The 21,629-nt window shown below is 34.4% G+C and overlaps 2 protein-coding genes across 2 annotated transcripts; both read right to left on the bottom strand.

The window, feature by feature from the left end:
* Nucleotides 1–8,340: 8,340 nt before the first annotated feature.
* LOC105321547 (uncharacterized protein DDB_G0284459) lies at nucleotides 8,341–12,941 on the bottom strand. Its single transcript, XM_011419866.4, has 2 exons — nucleotides 10,377–12,941; nucleotides 8,341–9,987 (listed from the first exon to the last, which is right to left on the bottom strand). The coding sequence occupies exons 1-2, from the start codon at nucleotides 12,043–12,045 to the stop codon at nucleotides 9,605–9,607; spliced, it is 2,052 nt and encodes a 683-aa protein (XP_011418168.3). The 5' UTR covers nucleotides 12,046–12,941; the 3' UTR covers nucleotides 8,341–9,604.
* A 3,243-nt stretch (nucleotides 12,942–16,184) lies between these two features.
* On the bottom strand, nucleotides 16,185–20,046 carry LOC105321548 (large ribosomal subunit protein eL31). The gene is made up of 4 exons (XM_011419867.4): nucleotides 19,888–20,046; nucleotides 18,390–18,515; nucleotides 17,519–17,631; nucleotides 16,185–16,237 (listed from the first exon to the last, which is right to left on the bottom strand). Exons 1-4 carry the CDS (start codon nucleotides 19,989–19,991, stop codon nucleotides 16,206–16,208), a joined length of 375 nt encoding a protein of 124 aa, XP_011418169.3. The 5' UTR covers nucleotides 19,992–20,046; the 3' UTR covers nucleotides 16,185–16,205.
* Between the last annotated feature and the right edge of the window lie 1,583 nt (nucleotides 20,047–21,629).

The raw sequence follows: 21,629 nt of genomic DNA, 5'->3' as shown, positions 1-21,629 counted from the left end.
CTTAGTTCCCTTGAATACATTAGGCTTAAACATATAAGAATATTTTATTCCCAAGTGTGTTGATACACTAAGACCTTTTAGAGTTTAAAAGCCGGATGTTTACCAACATGCCAAATTAGCTGGGCACTTGCAAATATGAGTATTGAAACCATATAACCTCTAAGGAATTCGACATAGATTTTGGAAACAGAACCGATTTCAAAGTATCTCCTAATGTCAGCTCTGTAGACTTTGAAGACTGAGATGAAAAGAACACACTATCTGCACGGGTTTCATGCACAATTTGAGTTAGGACATATATAAAATGTTTCACGAACAATGGAAACACATTCTCATAGCAATTATCCATAACCAAATTGAAAATACAATTTTGCAGAAATCTTTTCACAATATTTGTGAGAATTAACTAACACGACATTGTCAAAGACAACTAAAACTCTTTAGTTACATTTTTAAACGTTTCCATACGAGTTGCGTCTAAACACACTGTAATTTTTCAACCATAACATTTGTAATTCTGAGTAAATAGATTTAAAAATTGAAAACGTAAGTCACAGATAGATGTTCAAATGTATATATTCTACTTGAGACAAAAATATTACTATAGGAAGATGAAGAGTTGGGAGGGGGAGGGGGGTCAAACCCACCTACTGTATTGCGTAGAAAGTGCACGTGTATATATATAGGCCTATATATTTTGATACAGAATACTAATGATCTGGTAGGCTTAGAACCTATCTACAGAGTAAACTGTTTAAAGCGAAATCTACTCTATCTCTTACACAGAACAATGATGTCTGTTTGCAAATCCATTAGACAAAGAGTTTCTGAGCTCTGGAATATGTTGACCGGGTTTATTTCTCTCGCTCTCTCTCTTTCTCTCTTCTACTAAAAAGATGTCATCCATTAAAAATAACAGTGCGACGGTAATGAATTAATAACAGACCTGCGTGCACTTATTTAGTCGATACCTTCACGTATGAGTTATGAAGCTGTACTGATGCTGCTAATACCAGGGCATTCAGAACCCTGCCATTGAATATGTTCTCGCATTTACTGCGTTTTCCATTTCAGAATTACTGCCGAGATATGATCTATACAGAGAATATGATTTTTTTTCTGGATGTAATTGACCTATTATTTGGGATTTCCCTATTTCCGGTTCCTCGATGCCAGGCACCCGAAATAACACATCATTACAGAGGAAACTAATTGCTGCTTGGCTTCAGCAAGGGTGTAGCTTCAAATCATAATCTCGTAATTGTACTACCAATATTTGATGAAGTGGCAAATCAAAGCTCAAATTTTGTATCAAAGAGAACCTTCCCTCCATTTCTTTAGAGGAAAGGGGAACGCAGTTTTCTTAATCATAACCATTGATGTGAAATGAGGTGTACATATATGGGGGGGGGGGGGCTTGCCATTTCACGCCATATTTCCATATTTACGTTGCTGATCGGCTTCAATACATATGACGTTAGGATCAGGGGGTTGGAATCTCAAGTTCGATTCAAATATATATGTATAGTTTTTCTTCCTCCCTAGAGAATACGTTCATTAGTGAACGCGGGAACTGCTGTCGATTCTGCCATGTTGTTGACGAACGCTGTTGAAAATGTGTAATCAATACTTAACGTCAAAGGGACACATATATAACTAAATAGGCTCAGGACAAATACGACCCCTTCTGAAGTTAGCTGGGGTTTGTGGTTCAAATGATTTGATTTTCAATTAACGGTCTTGTATAATAACAACAAGAATCGAATCAATACTAGCTCTAATCTGAAATGTTCGTGCAATCACGAGGCACGCCATTGTGAACTTGTGTATATCCATTTATATACAATTAGCAAATTTTCAAGGTCACTTTGGCTGAATGCAATATCCTGCTGTTTTTGAGATGAGCTAGAATCCCTTGGGTGCCCCTATGGAACAGCAATATAAAGGGTTTGCATTTCGCAGTCTCCCTTTAAATGGGCAAAAAATGAAAACCCTTATTTATATTAGTTGTGTAATTCCGCAATCAAAACCAGTTTGGGTGAATCAGATGATAAAATATTGTTTATAGGACACAAGGGATGGGCAATATTCCATAAAGATAAACTGCATGGATTCATTGCTTGCGCTGTCAAAGTCTTCTGACGCAAAGGTCCTGTCACAATCTCATTGCGTCAATCACAATACGTAAAAGTTGTATTAATTGACTTGTATTGTAGGCTTATATTTAAGAATTTATTTTACATGTGAGAGGAGGTATGACAAAATGATTGTAATTGCGAAGTAACAAAAACAGACTCAACGGTAAAAAAAAAATTGAAACGTTGCAAATTCAATGGATATGTTTAGCGTAGAAGACCCAAACACACTATGCCATTACCAGATAGAAACGAATAATGCTAAGGGTATAAGAAAATTTAGATTTGGGCAATTCATAAGCAAGGGATGCACCGTTACAATTTTCTTCGAAAAAATAATAGATCAGCTTTTTAATTCCATCAAAATTGATTGGGTCAACAACAAAATTTGGCCGGTTATTGTCTTAAAATATAGCACAAAAGTTTATTTGAATTTCAAATGTATTTTTCCCAAAAGAGTCCTAGCTGTCATTCTCTGACATACAAACTGCAATGACGTGACAAAGTATCTTGAAATCTGCACTTGAAGGATAAAATGCTTTCAAGTGTTCTTGACATCTGATTCTCACAAAAGACATACCAAGTATCGCACATAGCAATCAAAATTGCGAGAAAACATGCATTTACAACAGTGGTCGATCAAAGGAATGATGGGATTTTTTTTTATGTTTCTGAGTACATTCTGTTGAATTAACATGGAATCAAGTAAAGGCAAAATGTACATTAGGAGTTCCATCGGTTGCATAATCTTATAGTGCTGCGAATGTAAACATTTTAAATGGCGATTATGTTGTATATGTTACATAGTGTATTTGACAAAGCAACAAAGTGCACTCGTTCTCACTATTTCCATTGTGAGATTATGTTGCGAGTAAGTACTTAATGACTTTTTATTGTATTACATGTATGATAAATGTATATAGATTATAAAATATAAATTTAAAATTAACTAACTGGTAGCAAATTTTGAAGTTCGGTTACAGTTGACTCATTGTTGGAATTGGAAGTTGGAATCGTTCGCCGAAAGAACGTGGCAATGGCAATCAAGGAAGTTTTCTGTTAGAACTTCGTGTTTGCAAAAATATTATGTAAAGTTTCTTTTACCGTTCATCACAAACTGAACCGCCCATGCAGTAGAACTGGTGACTGGTATTCATCCCTATGATAGACACATTTTAGTGACTGCATGCTCTGGGGCCAAACCGTCGGGAAGGCAGCGAGAAGAGAAGGAAACTTTTACAAAGTCATGTCTAATAAATTCGATTTGAAACCACTGGAACTGAAGCATTAACTTAATCTAGGATAAGTGTGTATAAAATGCAAAGAGGGGACTTCCGTTTTGCCATTCGCATCGCAGAAGCCACTGGTCTCAATGCTTAAGTGATGATGACGTAAAGAAATAATCTGTACAACACCAGCGACTTCTATGAAAGAAATCCCCAAATGAAATTCACAGAATCTTATTCCTACTCGAAAGCCCAGCCAAGGGAGTAATCAAGAGAGTTTAGCTTAAACTACAAAATTAACGAATTGTGACTGTTGCATACGTCTTGTGATACAGAGAAAAAGAGAGGAAAAAATCTCCCTTGCGTAATTCAAAGTACGCATTACCGATTAGATTATCCCAAAACGCGCGATCATTGGATAAAATGTCTTTGATATGAACCATCGAATGCTCTTTCTCTGGAATAGGATTTGCTCAATCAAAGGGCAATTTTAATCCTTTTTGACAAGGCATAGTAATTTAATTTTCGCTACCGGTGTTTGATTCTTCATAATTGAGGAGACTGTATCGATTTTCTCCCGATTTTACCCCCGATTCTTAGTTGTCTGGTCGTTACTCAGAGGTAGAAAATAAATGATTAACTTTTAGGGCCAATAAGAAATTTATCATATTATGGAACCTCCAGTCTGCGATAATGTTTGATGTGTCGCTATTAATCTGTAGATAAGGCTGTGTTATTTAGTCGTTTTATGTCCTGCGTTGCTATTTATCGAAGCATTTCACTCTGAAAACGGTTCAAATATGATAAAAACTGTTGTCTTATAATTGTTGATTTGGTTATGTGTTTTGTGTTGAAACAGATTAAAAAGAGACTTTCAACTGTACTAAAAATTATTCAGCCATCCCGGGAAAAAAGTATTCCGTCTCGGTTTTCTCCAAAGCATATTGAATTATTATGTATTTCCCAAAGGGCACTGTTAAAAAGATTAGCTTAAGTTTTTAATGAATAAAGGATATATTTGTTTCAAAATACACGATACTTTATCATATTAAGACACCGTTTTATGTCTGGCTGAACAATTTAGGTTAATCTTTAGGTTTCCTATTTAATTTTTGCTTCGGAAAAAAATAAAATAAAAAACAGAATAAAGCCAATAAGATGTTAAGTTCATTATTTGTTAACATCTCCCTCCGTGATAGGAGGGAAGGGAATTCCGTCGCTCAAATTAACAAGATCGTCAGATGTCAGATCGAGGCGACATGAAGCGCTATAAAGCATGTCTATGACGTCACTGAGGGAAATAAAAACATTTCCTCACAGAGATTAAAATTTTATTTAGGCAAATAAAATTCTTTTATTTTTAGATGTTGTTCGATAACTGACTTTGTAGTTTACCATTACATGTTTATAAATTGCATCAAACTTTGGAAATATTGGTTTTGTTGTATTCAGCTGGAAATATCAATTACAATACAGTAGATTTTCTGTCCATGCATGGATTCAGACATTTTTTTCGGAGGATGGGGGGGGGGGGGGGGGGTTCCGACTGTTATTTGAGTTTGCCGGGGGGGGGGTGTCTGTGGCATATTTTTGCAATTCTATAGATTTATTCTATAATTTAAAGAAATTTGATTTTACAGGGTGGGGGATCTGGACCCCCCGTTGTTGTTTTTTGACTGTCTCAAAGGATTTATGGGTTTTCAAGTTACGATGCCAATGTAAGAGGGTTTGACTAGAAGTACATGTAGCTTGAAAATGTTTACACTTTTGAAACTGCGCTTAGTAAAATTATATCCAAAATCAATGCTTGAGAGAGAGAATTCATGTAGCAAATACAATTACATCGCTAATTATATCTGAATATTAATATAAATTGTAAATGAAGAAAAAAATTAAATTTGCAATTGGAATGTTTTCTTTATTGATGTTTTGGTAAAGTTCAGGGTTGTTATCGTAAACAGTTTGTTGTTTTACTTCCTGCATGCGGCAATTCGTACCAAGAACTAGCTAGGACTAATATATTTTCCTGATTACTGCACTTATAAAAAAAACCCCCAGAATTCAGGACGGACGGATATGAACATGGACAGCTGCTTTAAAGATGAGTGGAATCGGGAGGAGGGAAAAACATAGAATATTGTTCAAATACTTAACAATGCTACGGCGTAGCATACTCGAAATGATACAAGAGATAACAAATAGTTATATCTGTACCGATGATGGATTATATGATATGTTGATTGATGTGTGGGCTATCTTTACTAATCGCCCCATAAGTTAAGACAGAATCCCCGCGATGGCTGGATGGATCCTTGTACAGTTTGTTATGATATCGCTAACTTTTTATCATGAATCATACAAAGATTGATAAATTGGAATGTCGAAGCAGATGAAACACATAAATCATGCTTGTCTTCAATGTTTTCATCTCTAAGAACTCGACGTCTGGAAATAAATGTTATATTACTTTTTTAATTACATTCTTCAATCTTGTATAAGGTGTTTACTAATATATTCTTACTTATGGGTGCCACACAAACAGAATTCTTCGTACAAGGCTGTAACAAAACACAAGTTTAGTCTAATTAGAAAGCTCGACATAATTAATCACACAAACGCAGAGTACATGTTGATTACGATAGATGTGTACCCGTTCCTGCAATGCATGCAAATAATTTTAACAAGAAGCCTCTAGGCTCGAGCCCATCACAGAAGAGACAGTTATTGAGTAAACATGTAAATTTAAAGAGGGGTTGTCACAAATTTTTGTCATCCCCCTCCCGAATTTATGTTTACAATGCTTCAGTAAGGCATTTTTAATAGGCAACCAAAATTTTAGGGTTTTTCGTTGAGTTATAAGCGAGTTACAGAGCTTGCAATTCTTTGATATGTAAACAAACTTTTGTTTAAATTTTGAATGTTGAAGTGATTTTTTTTGTTTTAGACCTTAAATGAACGAACGAATGTTTATAATGAATAAGAAGATAGACAAATCAGCTTGAAAAAGATTTTTTACTGGTATATTGAACATATATATGTAAACAAAAACAGGGCCTAAGCGTTGTTAACATAACCAAGAATTGTGAGCCCTGTATATTGCTTATATATAAGCTCAACGACTGACTCTTAAATTTCATATGATCATTAGAAATGCATTCCTTAAGCATTGTGTATAATAAAGAGAGAAAAATAGAATTTGACCAAAATCGTGACCATGCCCCTTTAAATCACATGAATGAACATCAGAATCTATATAGCATAGGAAATGGAATGACACACAATGTGTGTCTTATTGAAGAGGTATTCTTACATTTAGTATCACATTACTCAGAGTGTTTTACTATTTCATGAACCTACTTCGTTTAAACATTTCCCAAGTCTGATTCCCTTCCCTTCTTCTTTTCCTGACGAGTGTAAGGAGAGGGGGTTGGTTTTAATCCGACTGGTATTTACCTAGCTCCGGGCGATCAAGAGCATTAACAGAACTCTTAATTTCTTTCCTTAAAAAATTGCTCTGACATAAATGGTAAAATATAGTAGCAAAAGTATTTTATGGAGTTACAGTAACGCTGTTCGTTCGAATTTGGTGAGTGTACATCATCAGGAATGCGACAATTTTAAAAGATTGGGGGGGGGGGGGGAAATAGGTCGAAGAACAAAACACTGTGACAGAGAGTATGATTGGTATACAAACAATCCATGCATGATCCAGCTTAATTCAAAAAAGAAGCTTAGTTTTTTTTTTAACTCTGCATGTTTCCATGTCAACGTAGGTTCTAGCAAGATTACACGAATATATGACTGTATATCTAGACCACGCCAGAGATAAAACCTGAAAATATGCATCCATGCGAAATAACGGTATATTACATGTAATACTCGATGGGGCCTTATAACACAATCTTTGAAATATACATGTATGTATAAAGACGAACAGAAAAAAATGAATTTAATGGCTTTATCAAACTTTATATAAATTGTACCTGAATGTATGCCGCTCCTGATCTGAAAAAAATTCGAATGGACGACCTCCGGGAAATATAAACCTGCAGCTATGTAAATTGTCATGTGCTAAAATCATTTAGTTAAAAAGATATAAAAATATGATGGTGTACCTAATGTATTCACCCACTGTTCGGCATGTTAGCTGCATGACAAGATGCTATCCCTTGCGTAATATTTATATCGGACTGAACGGACGTCAAATATCATGTCATTGAGAGCCGGGAAGAGGGGATATCGCAAAAAGGTTCGATAAATCCGGTAATTTGAATTTATCCGGACTGGTTATTTAGAATTTTGTAGGCCTATAGTAACTATTGTCAATACACTTAAGGTGCGTAATGATAAAACACGCCTTATTAATCTATTGAAATTGGTCATTCCTGCATTATTATGCAAACAATCTATGCAATTAAGGTACTTGCAAACATTATTTAAACTGAGATAAAGCTTGGATGTAAAACTTTTTATATGAACATTCTTTGCAAACCAGCCACTTAAAGAGAAATAACCCCGGTCTCAAAAGTAAACTAACCTAAAACTGATGAGAATTTGTTTTTATTTTTTAAATTTCGGATACAAAAAATTATTTTAACGTGTCATCAAAACTGACTGATCTACAATACTGCCAAAGGACATCATCCAGGATTTCATGATTATCCCTTTTTTCAATATTCTTTTTTTTTTCAATATAGAAAACAAATTTAATCAAAACATTCAATGATATCTTAAGGAGGCTGGGTGGTCAAAAAATTAACCATCGTATCTACCTGAAATTTTTAAATATGATTTGTTAATCTAAATAGCTATAAACTATTATTTAGTAAAGAAATAAATTCAAGAAATTTTAGCTTTTAATTTTGAGCATTTTCCTATATTTTTTTTTTATAAAGAACTCTTTTTCGAAAGAAGATCAAAAATGGCCATAACCATCCAGCCCCCTTAAAAACTGGTAACGTGCAAGGATATAAAAGTGTATCCACTGTCATGCATAAAAATAGACAGGAAAAACATTTTAGGTTGTGGCGGTTTCATTTTATTAGCGCAAGTATTGCACAACAAACAGTTCATGAATAGTCATCATAATTGAAACATGGATCCTTTGACATTTATTGACCAAAAAATCAGGAAGCACAGAAAAATATTAACGCCTTATAATGAAAACATAACAATGGTACGAAAAAATCGTTTTAACAATTTTGAAAACAAATTTGAAAAGTTGACAACGCCAAACAGCAAACGAAATTGTTTCGTTTTGTATGGTAAAGTAAAAAAGACATGGTCATTAAGAAAACACATAGACTTAAACTGTAACATTGTCACTATTAACTGTTGCTATTTGCACTTCTGAACTCGCGTCAGGTTTCTTCCATTTCTTAGCCGCAGTTGAACAAACCAATCTTTGTCAAACTGTGATTTTAACCATTTAAACAAATTTAGCAAAATGGGACAACAATGAAACAAATTTTAAAGTTAAATAACTAGTTTGGTACACTTTACCCTAAAAATCATACAACGGTACACACTCAACATTGGGTAAACATTAATCAAACAAAACCATTGTACATCTCTTTAAATGATAACGTAATACGTAAACAAAAATGACTAGTTAAAATCTATCATAGTACAAAAAGAGTGTTCGTTCTATCGTTGTGTAGTGAACTTGTGATTACGGAAAGATTTGTATACACCTCAAATAATACGTACATTTCCAAACCAAGCAAATGGTTTAGAAATGACACCGAAACTTGGTAGTTTATATCAAAGCTGACTTTATTTGTATACTTCAAACCCGAACATAAATCGAAATAGCGCCCCAAAAAAAGTTTAAGCATACAAATTAAAAAAAAATCATCATTTCTAAATCAACATCTTCATTTGAGCATCTTTACATATACTTGTGTCTGAAATCAAAATATTGTTAGTGAATAAATCTCAAGTATATGTAATGCTCAGCAAGGGAAGAATTATGAGTGGAGAATTTATCTTTACTAAGCTAAGTAAATATTTCTCAAGCGTTCCTCTATATCAATTAAATGCCAGAAAGCCGTCTGGTCAAATATCGTAATTCGCTTAATTATAGAGGAGTGATGTCAATTTCATGTGTCAACATTGTAAGAAACGAAGGTTAATCGAAATGGAGAAAAGTTGACAGTCATTTCTTTTTTTAAATCATCCACCGTTCTCACTACAGTACATGTAAATTTGGGTGTATAAGAATCTAACCAATGAACTTGAGATTCAGTAGGCAGATGATGGGACAAATCCGTGGCGGTTTAGTGCTCGAAACTCTTCCTGGACGGAGAACGGTTTGGACTGCCAACACGAGTTCCGGGCGTATCGCGCCGCTATTTTTTCCGTCTGGTTCATTCTTTTATAATGACGTAAATAACGACAGTGACGTAGAGCCTCAGTGGAATTAGGGTCCATGTATGACGGAAGTCTAGCGAATTGGTTTTGACGTAGAAATACCCTGTATACAAAATCAGACATGTTTGACGGTTTCTTTACTTCCGCTTCCTTGGTTTCGCCGGTGTTTACAGGCGATGTTGAAGTGACTTCCGTCTGTTTCCGGTTCTCCTGTTTTGTAGATACGAGTGGGGGAGACTGGTTTTCTTTATCTTCTGTTAAAGACAATTTTGTTTAAAAAATAGTAATTAAAAAAATCAAGACAATTTAAACTCATAACATATTGTCGACACTGGTTTGAATGTACACGTTTAACGATTGGATTAAACGGGCTTTTGTCTTGAAACTGATATACACAAACTATTAAAGAATTAAAACCACACAGAGCTTATCTACACGCAATTATTATGTACAATTTAATTACTCCATTACATTCACTGAGATTGTCGATAATTCGATATGAAAGGACGTCTTCTCATCTGGTTTATAATGCAATTAGAGTCGTGCATTTAATGCTAATCTTTTAATCGTGATTTAAATGAATGACCCGATTCGAACCTAGATAATTTTGCAATGAGTCTTATCTTTCATACATATCGCATACCTTGTGGCAAGTTCTCCATAAATTTGTCCATCTTTTCCACTTGTAACTCCCGTTTTGCCCGCTCAGATTTAATTAATTTCCTCTGAGTTTTCTTCTCCAGTCTAACTGATTTTTCAATTTTTGTTTCCAAAAACACAATTGGGGGACCTTCTCTCAGATTTTCTTCATTAGAATCGTTAACATTCTCCTGAAGCTTGGGAAACCTTTCCTGTTTTGCTTTCGCCCGTCTGCGGTTTGCACATTGGACACTCATCCGTCTGGACATAGAATTTGAACTGTTGACAGAATTAGCTGACAAGGCAGAAGCTCTCCCTTCCATATTGTCATTGTTCTTTGGATTCAACCCTATCACCGACAATTTCTCCGTTTCTGTATCTTCCGCCCTTACCATGGGTATACTTCTCCCGACAGATTTTCTGGACGCATCCATTAAGGAGTTTCTAACATTTGTCTTTCGGTGCTTTAATCTTTCTCCTTCCTTTGGGGTGCCCGGATAATCTTCATCACTTGATGGCTTTATTGAGGTATTCAGGAAATGTTCCACTTTGTTCAGCATATTATTTGTATTCTGGAAGACAGCAGAATAAGTGCCTGAGTTAAGTTGATCAAGGGTTACTTTCAGTGAAGGTAAATCATTCAGTCTGTTCATTCTCGTATTGTTATCGTCCATTTTATAGCTCCCTCCACTGGAGGACGAAGTTCCACTTTTTATTCTGTTCGGCGACTTTTTCCCTTGTGGTTTCGTTTCCTTGACTTCAAAGTCACATAATTCTTTGCATTTCATTGATGATTCAATTTTGGGTGTTACATTATCTTTTTTCTTCTTTATCGTTGTGAAATCAGACGACAGATTCGGAAGCGTCACAACTATCGTGCGTTTTGGCGGCAAGGCTGCTTTACCATTTGGCGAACCAATTTCTGTGATGATAACCCCTCCTTCGTTCATCATCTGCTGATCGTTTTCATCATGATGCTCGTCTCTGTAGGCTTCATTTTCTCTGTCCAGATATTCTGCCGTGATAGCATCTTCAAATGAAGACCTAGAGGTCGGTCTACTCAGTTGTCCGACCATGTTCCCCCTATTGTTCCGAGTTACCAGGTTGTAAGTTGCCGCTGTACAGTCTTTGTCCACGGGGTGTTCACTCGGTGGTCGTTCCACGTCTTCCTCTTCGCCTTCACTTGTTTGGTCGCTCTCCTTTTTATCAGCAGGAAAAAAGGAAGATATTTTCACTTTAATTTCGTTCCCATCTGACTGGTCCGTAATCACACGCCTGTCTAAGTTCTTCTCTTGGACATTTTCCCTGAACTTTTCGACGACCTTTCTGACTAGTAATTTAAGCCGAAGCTTTTGGGTTCGAGAACGCAAATCCTCCTGCGTGTTGGCAAAGCGTTCCTTTGTTGCCTTTATTTTGTCTCTGTTTACCCTTACCAATGTCTTATAAATGGCTTCCTGGCTTTTCTTAATGCTGGAAACCTGCAGCATGTGCTCCTTTTGCATTTTGTGTATTTCTCGGTCGTTATTTACTTTCACAAGCCGATTGTTGTGTACGACGTTGGTTGCCGTTTCCGATTTCCGCAAGTCTTTCAGCATGTATATAAAATCACCATTCATCGAGGAGAGACGTTTTCTATTGGAAATGCCCAAAACTGACCTGTTCGGTTGGGCCATAGCGTAGATCACAGGACTTACCCGCCGAGAATTTCTTCCAGTTCCATTGCCTTTCTCCCCTATCTGGAAATGCTCGCGAAAACTTATCTTGTATAAAGCCTGTTTGTATATTCATAAATTTTTTTAAAGCGCCTTCACAGAAATTGGAACATCATAGAATAGTTGACAATAAGCTCGCTATCTCTGCAAAGCCGTCTTAATAATCCATTGCCAACTACGACTTCTATTTAATCAAATGTATTACAGAATCTGAACATCAAACAAGAATTCAAATCAATATATAAAATAGGTACCCCATTATTGAAAGTAAACAATACACTACGAGCAAACAGGAAAGACCGGGTCGTATTTACTTTGAGAGAAAAAAATGTACACATAATCAATTTAAAAAAGAGTATTGTCTTAGAGCTTGCGGAACTACGGACAATTCAAAGTTGACGAACCGATTGAGATTTTATTTGTATTGTCGTGTGAAAGTTTTTACTGCCAATTAGCACATGGATATCAGCGACCAAAGAGATCAAGTGATTTGTAAATTTAATCATGCTGCAGAAAGTTTTTAAATCAATTAAAATTCCGTTGGTATTGTTTTTATTTCTCCGTGAAAAGAATTACCAGAAGAAAACGCCAATAAGCTTAAGATTACGTTCATTTATCTTCATAATTAATTTTCTCTGAGACCAACACAGCGCATGAGGTTCTCAAACAGTCATTTTAGAAACAAACATTGTCACCAGTGATATTTTCTTTGTTATTCCGAGAATAACAAGTTTTCATTCAGAAAGTCTTTTCGACGCACCGATGTGTCTTTTTAAAAGTACATGTACATTCAATTTTTCAGAGATAGGATTTCAAAAATAGGTGCTTGAATGAATGTCCCAATCTTTCAAACGTTACAATAAATAATTAAGCCTGAAATAGTCAACGGGTCCGAAGGATATTCGAGTTTGCCAGGGGTGGGGGTCCGAGGCATATTTTCGGTAATTTTAATTTGAAGTAGTTTTCGGGGGGGCGGGGGGGGGGGGGGGGGGTGGTCGGGTCCGGTCCGACCCTCCCCCCCTTCCAGATACACGTACTAATTTATATATGATATATATATATATCCTTTACAAAAATATTGAGAATCAAAATTTGTACAAGACAATAGGTAAATAATGTGATTATCATTGACAATCAACTAAATATCATGGTTACTTTGGCACTAAAACCCTCTCTACATTGTATACAGTCTACGGGATTTTTGTACCGCTGGAGCGATCTGATGTTGATTTAATAATAAAAAAAAAATAGCTACAATCTACAGTATATGACTTTAAATGTGACCACTTCAATAAAGTATTAAGGTAATTTATGTCGGTTCTTTGATAAACTATTTTTCGTGTGGGAAAAGGGAATGTATGAATGAAATCGGTATGTACAAATAGCATCAATAAATTGATATGGCATTTGTTTCTTTGAACTGTTCGATGTAAAAAACTAAAACGTTCTTTACAAATACAATTATATAAAGTTATAAACGATATATTTACAATGCTCCTTTGTTTTTTCACTTGCTATTTTCAAAGGAAAACCAATTGTAATCATATGGCTACTGACGTTGTTTACGCCTTCCTTGAACATTATAATCCTGCTTTATAAAGTGATTGTTCATGCACGGGTCTAAAGTGGGATCAAGGGGGGGGGGGGGGGGGTATACAGCCCCCCTAAAAAATATAACTTTAAATAACGTTATAAAATTACCAAAAATATGCCTCGGACCCCCCCCCCCCCCTCCATCAAACTAAAAATAACCGTCGGGAACACCCCCCCTCCCGAAACTGGAAATTTTTTGGATCCGCGCATGTTGTTTATTCCTTTATTATTATAAATTATGTCAGTGTTGGTTAATTTCAAAATGAAAAAATGATAGCGATTATGGTATGAAAATATTACACTGTCAGTGGGTACATAGAATATGTTTTCTTCGGCAATGCTCGCTACATGTACTTCATACACGCATAAATCACCAAAGAAAGCAAATATTATTAAATTGAACTAATGAAACGTGCACCAGATTATTCAGATGCAGTTATATCAAATAAAATTAACAATTTACAAACTTAATTCGAAAATTGCGTGAAACTTAATCCAGTTTTAGGACGTTCGATCAGCACCCAAAGAGCAATTTCAATTTTCCACTTCCTGCTTTAAATGCTTAATCGTTTGATAAACTAAAAATCGCACTGGGAATCGGTTGTCTGATAGCATAGTTTATGTTATTTGATCCTAAAGACAAAAATGAAATAGCTAATCTATAAGCGTTTCTGTGCATCAAAAATCATAAATGTATACACGTGAAAACAATACTTTAACTATTTTTGTCCGAAAACGGAGTCCCTATTGTAATATGTTGCAAACAACGATTTAACGTTTATCCCCTCTAACACAGTTTTAAATACTGTACATGTATCATTTCCATCGTTTTATAACATACGCGCATGACGCAATCTAATTAAAATTAGATGTTAGATCCGCTCGCTTACTCGATATACGTTTGTGTAGCGAGTAAGCCAGCGGATCTAACATCTAATTTTAATTAGATTGCGCATGACATTATATAAAACAAAAATATTCCCTAGCTAACAATATATCAGTACAAATTAGTTTAACTGTTGTTTAATTTAGAGCCAACATAACAATACCATGCCATTACAGAATACCGGTAGAGTTTTCAATAGCTTGTTGGATTGCTCAATAGGGTATTCAATTTGGTCAGCAAGGTATCACATTAGGTTTAAATCTAGGTCATGTGATTACTCAGGTATGACAGCGATAAAGTGAGTAAATCTAGTAAACATTTGCACATTTGGGCCTTTTTTGTTTCTCCCCGTTGTCCTACATTACTGCTATAAAAGTCTGAACTAATGAAGCAGTCACAGCACAAAAATACTCGTAGTGCTGTATGTTGCACCAGGAATTGGGGAACCAAAATGTCTAATGATTTTTTGCAGGAAAAAAATATCTCCGTAATTCTTAAAATTATGCTTTTCTCTTTTGTTTGTTTCTTCAGAAATGTCTTTTGAATTACATTGTTTGAAAAACAAAATTCAAATTACTCCAAGCAGATTTGATGCTCTATTGAAACCAGTGCTGTCCAAGTGAACATTCTTTTTAAAAGATCTATGAATAGAATAGCTAACAATAGGAGAGAGTGTTCTAGAGGTTTTCTTTGTGCCAAATGAATTGGTTGAGTGCAAAATAACAATCTACACTTGGGTAACCACAGGACCTAGATTTAAACCTGATGTGATACCTTGCTGACCAAATTGAATACCCTATTGAGCAATCCAACAAGCTATTGAAAACTCTACCGGTATTCTGTAATTCGCTGTAATATTCTGTTAATCTTTCAATTTCATTGTCGACTAGCCAGCTATCGCCTTGTAGAAATTAGCAGTGTCAGTTTCAGGCTGTGCTTACGTACTCGGTGCTTATTTCCCTTGAAGTCAACATCAATTTCAACCTTTTTAGGTGTCAATTACATGAAGATAGTTACATCAAACCTTACGTCCGGACACCTGTTCAAATAATAGCTCCAAATGCAAAGGAATCCGACTTCCCAACATATTTTTGTGTTCCAAATTCATGATAGCAAACTTTATAATATACCGTTATAACTCGGGTGTCCGTTACAAACTGTTCAAATTTAGAGATTACATGTACATGTTTAAGCAATCAAAGGACTTTAGTTTGAGGAAATTGAGGCAATGTCAATCTGGTCCATAAACAAACTTTGAGACAGTGAAGTGGTAGCTTTATTGGTCTCCTCAGTTTCAATAAAAGAAGGATAAAGCAACCCTTCATCTTTACTTGCTTGATGAAAATCATTTCACAATTGATTTTACTGTATATATTACAATACACATAAAATAATAGTGGGTTTGAACACAAGTTATGGCAACATACTATGTTCTTATCCTAAAATTGTTATTTTATAAGAAAGTAACCCTAAAGTAGAATAATTTTTTGGTATTGGAGTAAATACTTATGTATGTACTCATTAGGCCTTGAGTTTTCTATGCTCTTTATGCTTGACAAACTGAAACATCTTGAATTTTAATGTTGTCATTACTTCCCTTTCATCAGAAAACAAAACACACTTTTAGTTCCTCTGTACATGTTTATTCATTATCAACATTAATTGTCTGTGTACCTGAAAAAAGAAAAATAGAAAATCATAACATTAATTTATCAGAACAAGCATTTATTGCATGTCAAACTACATCTTAGCTAGCCAAGGGTTTTGGGCCACTATGCTCCCCATAAACCCTTGGGAAATCTCATTATGAAAACTTGGTGACAAGCTCCGTTCTAGATTGGCTGCAGCTGTGAGTAGCTGATTGATCCAATCACAGTGTGTAGATAAACTTTAGAAGAAACGCACGTGATCTGTAAAACATTTGATGCTTTTAATTAAAATGTTGAGGCACAAGTGTTTGAGACTGTACTCAAACTTGATTGCTTTAAAAATTGTTATATTTTACTGCATGGGATCATGGATTGAAGAGAGATTTACAAACTTGTCAAGGCTTGAGTGATAGTATGGGAAGTAAACATGGCGAATGTAGAAGTTGCATATCCTATTAGTATATACATCCCTGTTTATGGTAATTGCATTTAAAAGTTTAATGAACTGTATTTTATATTTAAAATTTCTTTTGTCTGCAACACTCATGACGATGATACCTGATTTTATGACATGAATACTTTCATATTAGCGACTTTTTCAAGTCCCTACAGACACAATAAATAAAACATTCCTTACTTTTTCTAGATTATATTTTCATTCCTATAATATAGCATCGTTCATTATATTCTGATTCTCGCTAGTTAACATCTTTTCAAGTAGTATTTATTACGCAGTGTCAGTATTACCCATTGTTTCATTTGATTAAAATATAAATATGCAAGGGATGCAACTCAACTTGATCGCTAGATAGAGCCACCGCATCACTGAGTTTTCGTAATGAGATCTGCTAAGGGTTTATGGGGAGCTGAGTGAACTGAAAACCCTTGGCTAGCGAAGAATGTCAAACTAAGAAGGGAATTTTTATACTAAGTAATTAATAAATAATCTTAATAGTGCATATATGTGATGGTTTTCTAATTTTGTACTAGTTAAAAGAGGAATATATTTTTTTAAAAAGACAAAAAATACATCAAATAAAATTTTATTCAATTAAACGAACTTAAAATTTCAACACTATTCAAAGGCATTCTTAATACATTCATTTTTACAGTGGAGTCTGAGTGGACAATCTTAACTATGGACACAGTTCTCTTCCTTGACCTTTTAAACTTTTTAACAAATCTGGCGTATTCATAAATGGTATGCCACTTTGATGCCATTTACATCCAACAAGTTTTTTTTAGAGAATGTTCCTTAGTTCAAAGTACCCAGATGTTGAAGCTGAGTAGCTGTACTTAGACCTACCTTTAAATGAAGCACAGGGCACATACGTGACCAAGGTATACAGTCTGTGCACAGAGTCCTCATCTTCGTTCCTTTTACGCGCTAACCTGACACGTACTCTGTATGGAACATTCCTGGAGAAAAAAGAATTGACATTTAATTCTAGTTCGCAAGTCTTTTTTACTTGCATTTTTCAAATATTATACATGTGTTTACAACTTTAAGAACAGACAACTCTGTCAGCCATTGATTCATGTTTAGCATCTAATATACACACTGACATTTTTCAAATATTAGTATGGCATGGACCAGGATCTTGTAAGAAAAGGGTAATAATGGTTACATCTAATGACAGATTAAAATTTTGACCCCATGAAAACATTGCAAATACAGATTCAGGGAAATTCAGAATACTGAATCCAGTTTGCAATATTTACATTTAGCAAATATGTTTTCTTAGGTGAACCTACAGAATAGCAAAATGTTCAATTCTGTTTGAACTTTTTCATGACGTCACCATGATTATCGTATGCAGTTGCTTCATTGTAAACATTAAAAACAAGGTTAATTTTATGATTCTGAATAGTTTGCCCTTTCAAACGTAAATAAATAAAGTAATAAACAGCAATGTTAAAAATTTCACCAGGATAAGAACTTGGTTGGTTCTGTGAAGCCCACAGGGCTTCACAGGATTTGATCAAGTGACCAACCAAGTTCATATCCAATGAACTTTTTAATTTGCTGTTTATTTCTTAATTAAAAAAGCCTATTCAACCCTATTATGGGTGTGTTCAGAGTATTTCTAGTGGTACCAACACCTGACCATCAGTAGGAAAAAAATCCAAAATCTTCCCCTCTATATTGTTCATTTATTTTTCATTTGACTACATACCTAACACCCTGAGACCAGATGTGTTTGTTGAGTCTGGTGTCCACACGAACATCAGGGGTACCCATCATCTTCTCGGCAAACTTGCGGATCTCCTTAATTGCACGGGGTGCCCTCCTCTTGAATCCACTGAAAAAAACAAGATGACCATTATTAAATAATCTTGCAAAACAGTGAAATTGTCCTTAGTAAAATTCAATGTTGGTTGATAAAATAGGTCAAAGAAAGAACCCAAGTGTTTTAGGAAAAGTCTTAAGATAGGTAAATATGTTGCCTAAAGAAAATGATCCAAATGTTTCGTTTACTAAAATCTTGTGGAAAGCCAAAACTAATGACTCAGTGTGACAGCAGTATCAAATCTTCAACATGTCCATAAAAAATATTGATCATGTTAAATTATATCCAAAATCTCTTTTTAAAATAAAAAACCCTCTTTAAAACACTTTTTGGAAACAACTTGGCCACACTACCTGTCCTCATCAATTGATTTCACTAAACATAGCAACTCCAAATTGTCCTATATATATAATGATGTCGCAATGATGTATATATATACATAGTACATATACACACTATCATATTATGATTGATCCTTTGTTTAATCATATCAAAATTCAATTAGAAAGTAAAATTCTTCATTGCTGTCCTGTTTACAGAGTTTCAGCCAAACTTATTACGATTATACCAGTATATCATTACTACACCTCTAATTAAATTGTTTATTTTTTTCAATGCAAGATGCCACTTTTAATCAAAGAACTATATATGATAAGAGTTAAATTTGGCCCCCATAATTCGCCATTTTTTAAGTGTTTCGGGTACAATAAAATATTAACTAATTTTTAAGAAGAGTTGTTATAAAATATATTTTTCATCTATTTATTTGATTTCTTTGCACTCACTGGCAGTATATGACGTCAGAAGTGACGTCATTTCTATAATTCAATAAAAATCAGCCAAAAATTGACATTTTTCTTATCTATTTACGAATGGGAAATATAGAGCGCATGCTTGAACAAGAAAATTTTTTTTGTCACTTATTAGTCTTGCCTAGATACATTTCTGATTAAAATATTTTATTTGTTCAAGAATGCGCTCTATGTTTTCGGAAGGAAAAACTGCTTGAAAAAAACCCTGTTTTACGCTAAAAATGCAAAAATGGCGGGAAAAGGTTGTCTTTACAATGGCATATTTCTAAATTGTGGGAACTTGAACCAAAATGAATATTACGTAAACACATCACATACATAAGTGTACTAAGAAAACAAAGAATGATAGTAAAATGATGATGTTCATTTTAGGGGGCCATTTTAGGCCCTTATCATATATAGTCCTTTAGTCAGGAAAATATAAAAATGGTTGCTGATTGTTCAAAAGATGTGAAAATGGTTGCACAAAAGTGATGAAGATCATACGCCATTGAAAAGTTTTGTTCAGGACAAAACTGTAAGGTCCTTTCAAAAATTGTTACACTAATTTATGTAGTACAAATAGAACGTACATTCCATGGATCCTCTTGTGCATGTGGATGGTGCATTCCTTGGTGATGACCTCAGTCAAAACCTTCTTGTCACCCTTCTTTGAACCTTTAGTTCTTGGAGCCATATTCTGAAATATATTCCCCAATATTGAATTTCAACTCTATAACAATAGAACATCTGTATGAATTATGCAGTCTATATTTCTAATTTATCCTTGATGCTTTAAATCGACATGTACACATGTTAAATTCAGTTCAAAATCACTCTCTACCGAAAAATTCAGTAAACTTGTTCATCGATCTTCTAGCATTTTGAAATTTTCTTATTGAAAAAATTGAACTGTACAGAGCATACCTAACAATAATTTTAATAGTTGAAGTAGACAAACACACGATTAATTCGCTAGATTTTGTAAAGAGGTAGAATAACAGTTATATATGACCATTTATCATGGGTAAGCATGTAAACACATACGATTACCAGCACAGGAAAGGCAATTACATTGATAAAAGTAATACTATTTGCACAATATGTAAGTATATTTTTCATATTCGTCAATCATTTTAATTTGTAGCTAATGATTAAAGAGATATTTGTGGATTTGTTAACATGAATTTTATTTTGTTAACCTGATGTGAATGGCAACCGGAAAAGGAAGAATATTCGTAAATTACCTACAATGAAATCGCGACGGAATAAAAATATCCGGATTTCAGAAGGTGGGTTATTTAGTACGATTAAAAACTAGAGAAGGCTTTGCATACAAACAAAAATTTAAAAAAATATTTCTATAGAAACTCTCTGTAAAAAAGTTGGACACACATTTATAAGTATGCTGGCAGTAGCAGTGGCGGGTGGGGTGGGTATGTTGGAGGCGGGTGGGGAGATTAAAAAAAAAAAACCCCTAGACAATGATTGCTAGACGTGCAATCCATTCTCACCTATTTACCACATATTTTTATTACATTGTTAGCAGCATGTAAGTGGTAATACGTCTTCATTGCATGTACTCGCATGTAACCATTCTCATTACCATTTACTGCATGTACAATTACATTTACGGTTTTGATCACCTGCAGCTGGGATTTTCAGCACACTGTGTGTTCTTATCTGAAGCTATTCAAATGGGAAAATTGTTTTAAAATGATTTATTTGTATCAAAGAATATGTTTTAGGAAGAAAATGATTTTGTGTCACCTGTCCTTTAATATTAGTGTTCCCAATCAAACAATCAAAATACAGAAATTATATTATTATATTATGACGGCAGTCATATATGTTTTTATTTAATGACGAAATGTACTTTTTTTTAATCCATGAACTACATAATCGAACGTTGTAAAATATTTTTCTATATATTATTATATAAAATCTTGGCACACAGTACTACTTAGGTATTCTTTTCACTATACCTACTCGAATTTTAAAACGGTTACTCCCCACCCACCCCACCCTTGCTCCTTTTCAATTCATAAGAAGAGTGGCCCATATGGAGGTTGGTGAAGAAAATATTTAAAAAAAAAAAAAATAATAAAACTGATAAAGTGAAAACGTGACAAAGCTACATGCTATTTTCCTTTGTTTTGGAATGGAGGTTACAATTTAAATAATAATCCTTTTGGAATAAAGCAAATTTTCATACACCAACGATGAACATTTGAGTTTGGAGAATAATTTGTAGTTTAAACCAACTTAGTTTTAAAGAAATGATAGCTTTCAAACTAAAACTTCTAATGAATAAAACCCATAAAAAAAAAACACC

Source organism: Magallana gigas, chromosome 2 (assembly GCF_963853765.1).
Source record: "Magallana gigas chromosome 2, xbMagGiga1.1, whole genome shotgun sequence".
In the NCBI taxonomy this organism is placed as follows: domain Eukaryota; kingdom Metazoa; phylum Mollusca; class Bivalvia; order Ostreida; family Ostreidae; genus Magallana; species Magallana gigas.
The sequence above is the reverse complement of the archived record's forward strand: the minus strand, read 5'-3'. Positions and strand labels throughout refer to the sequence as shown.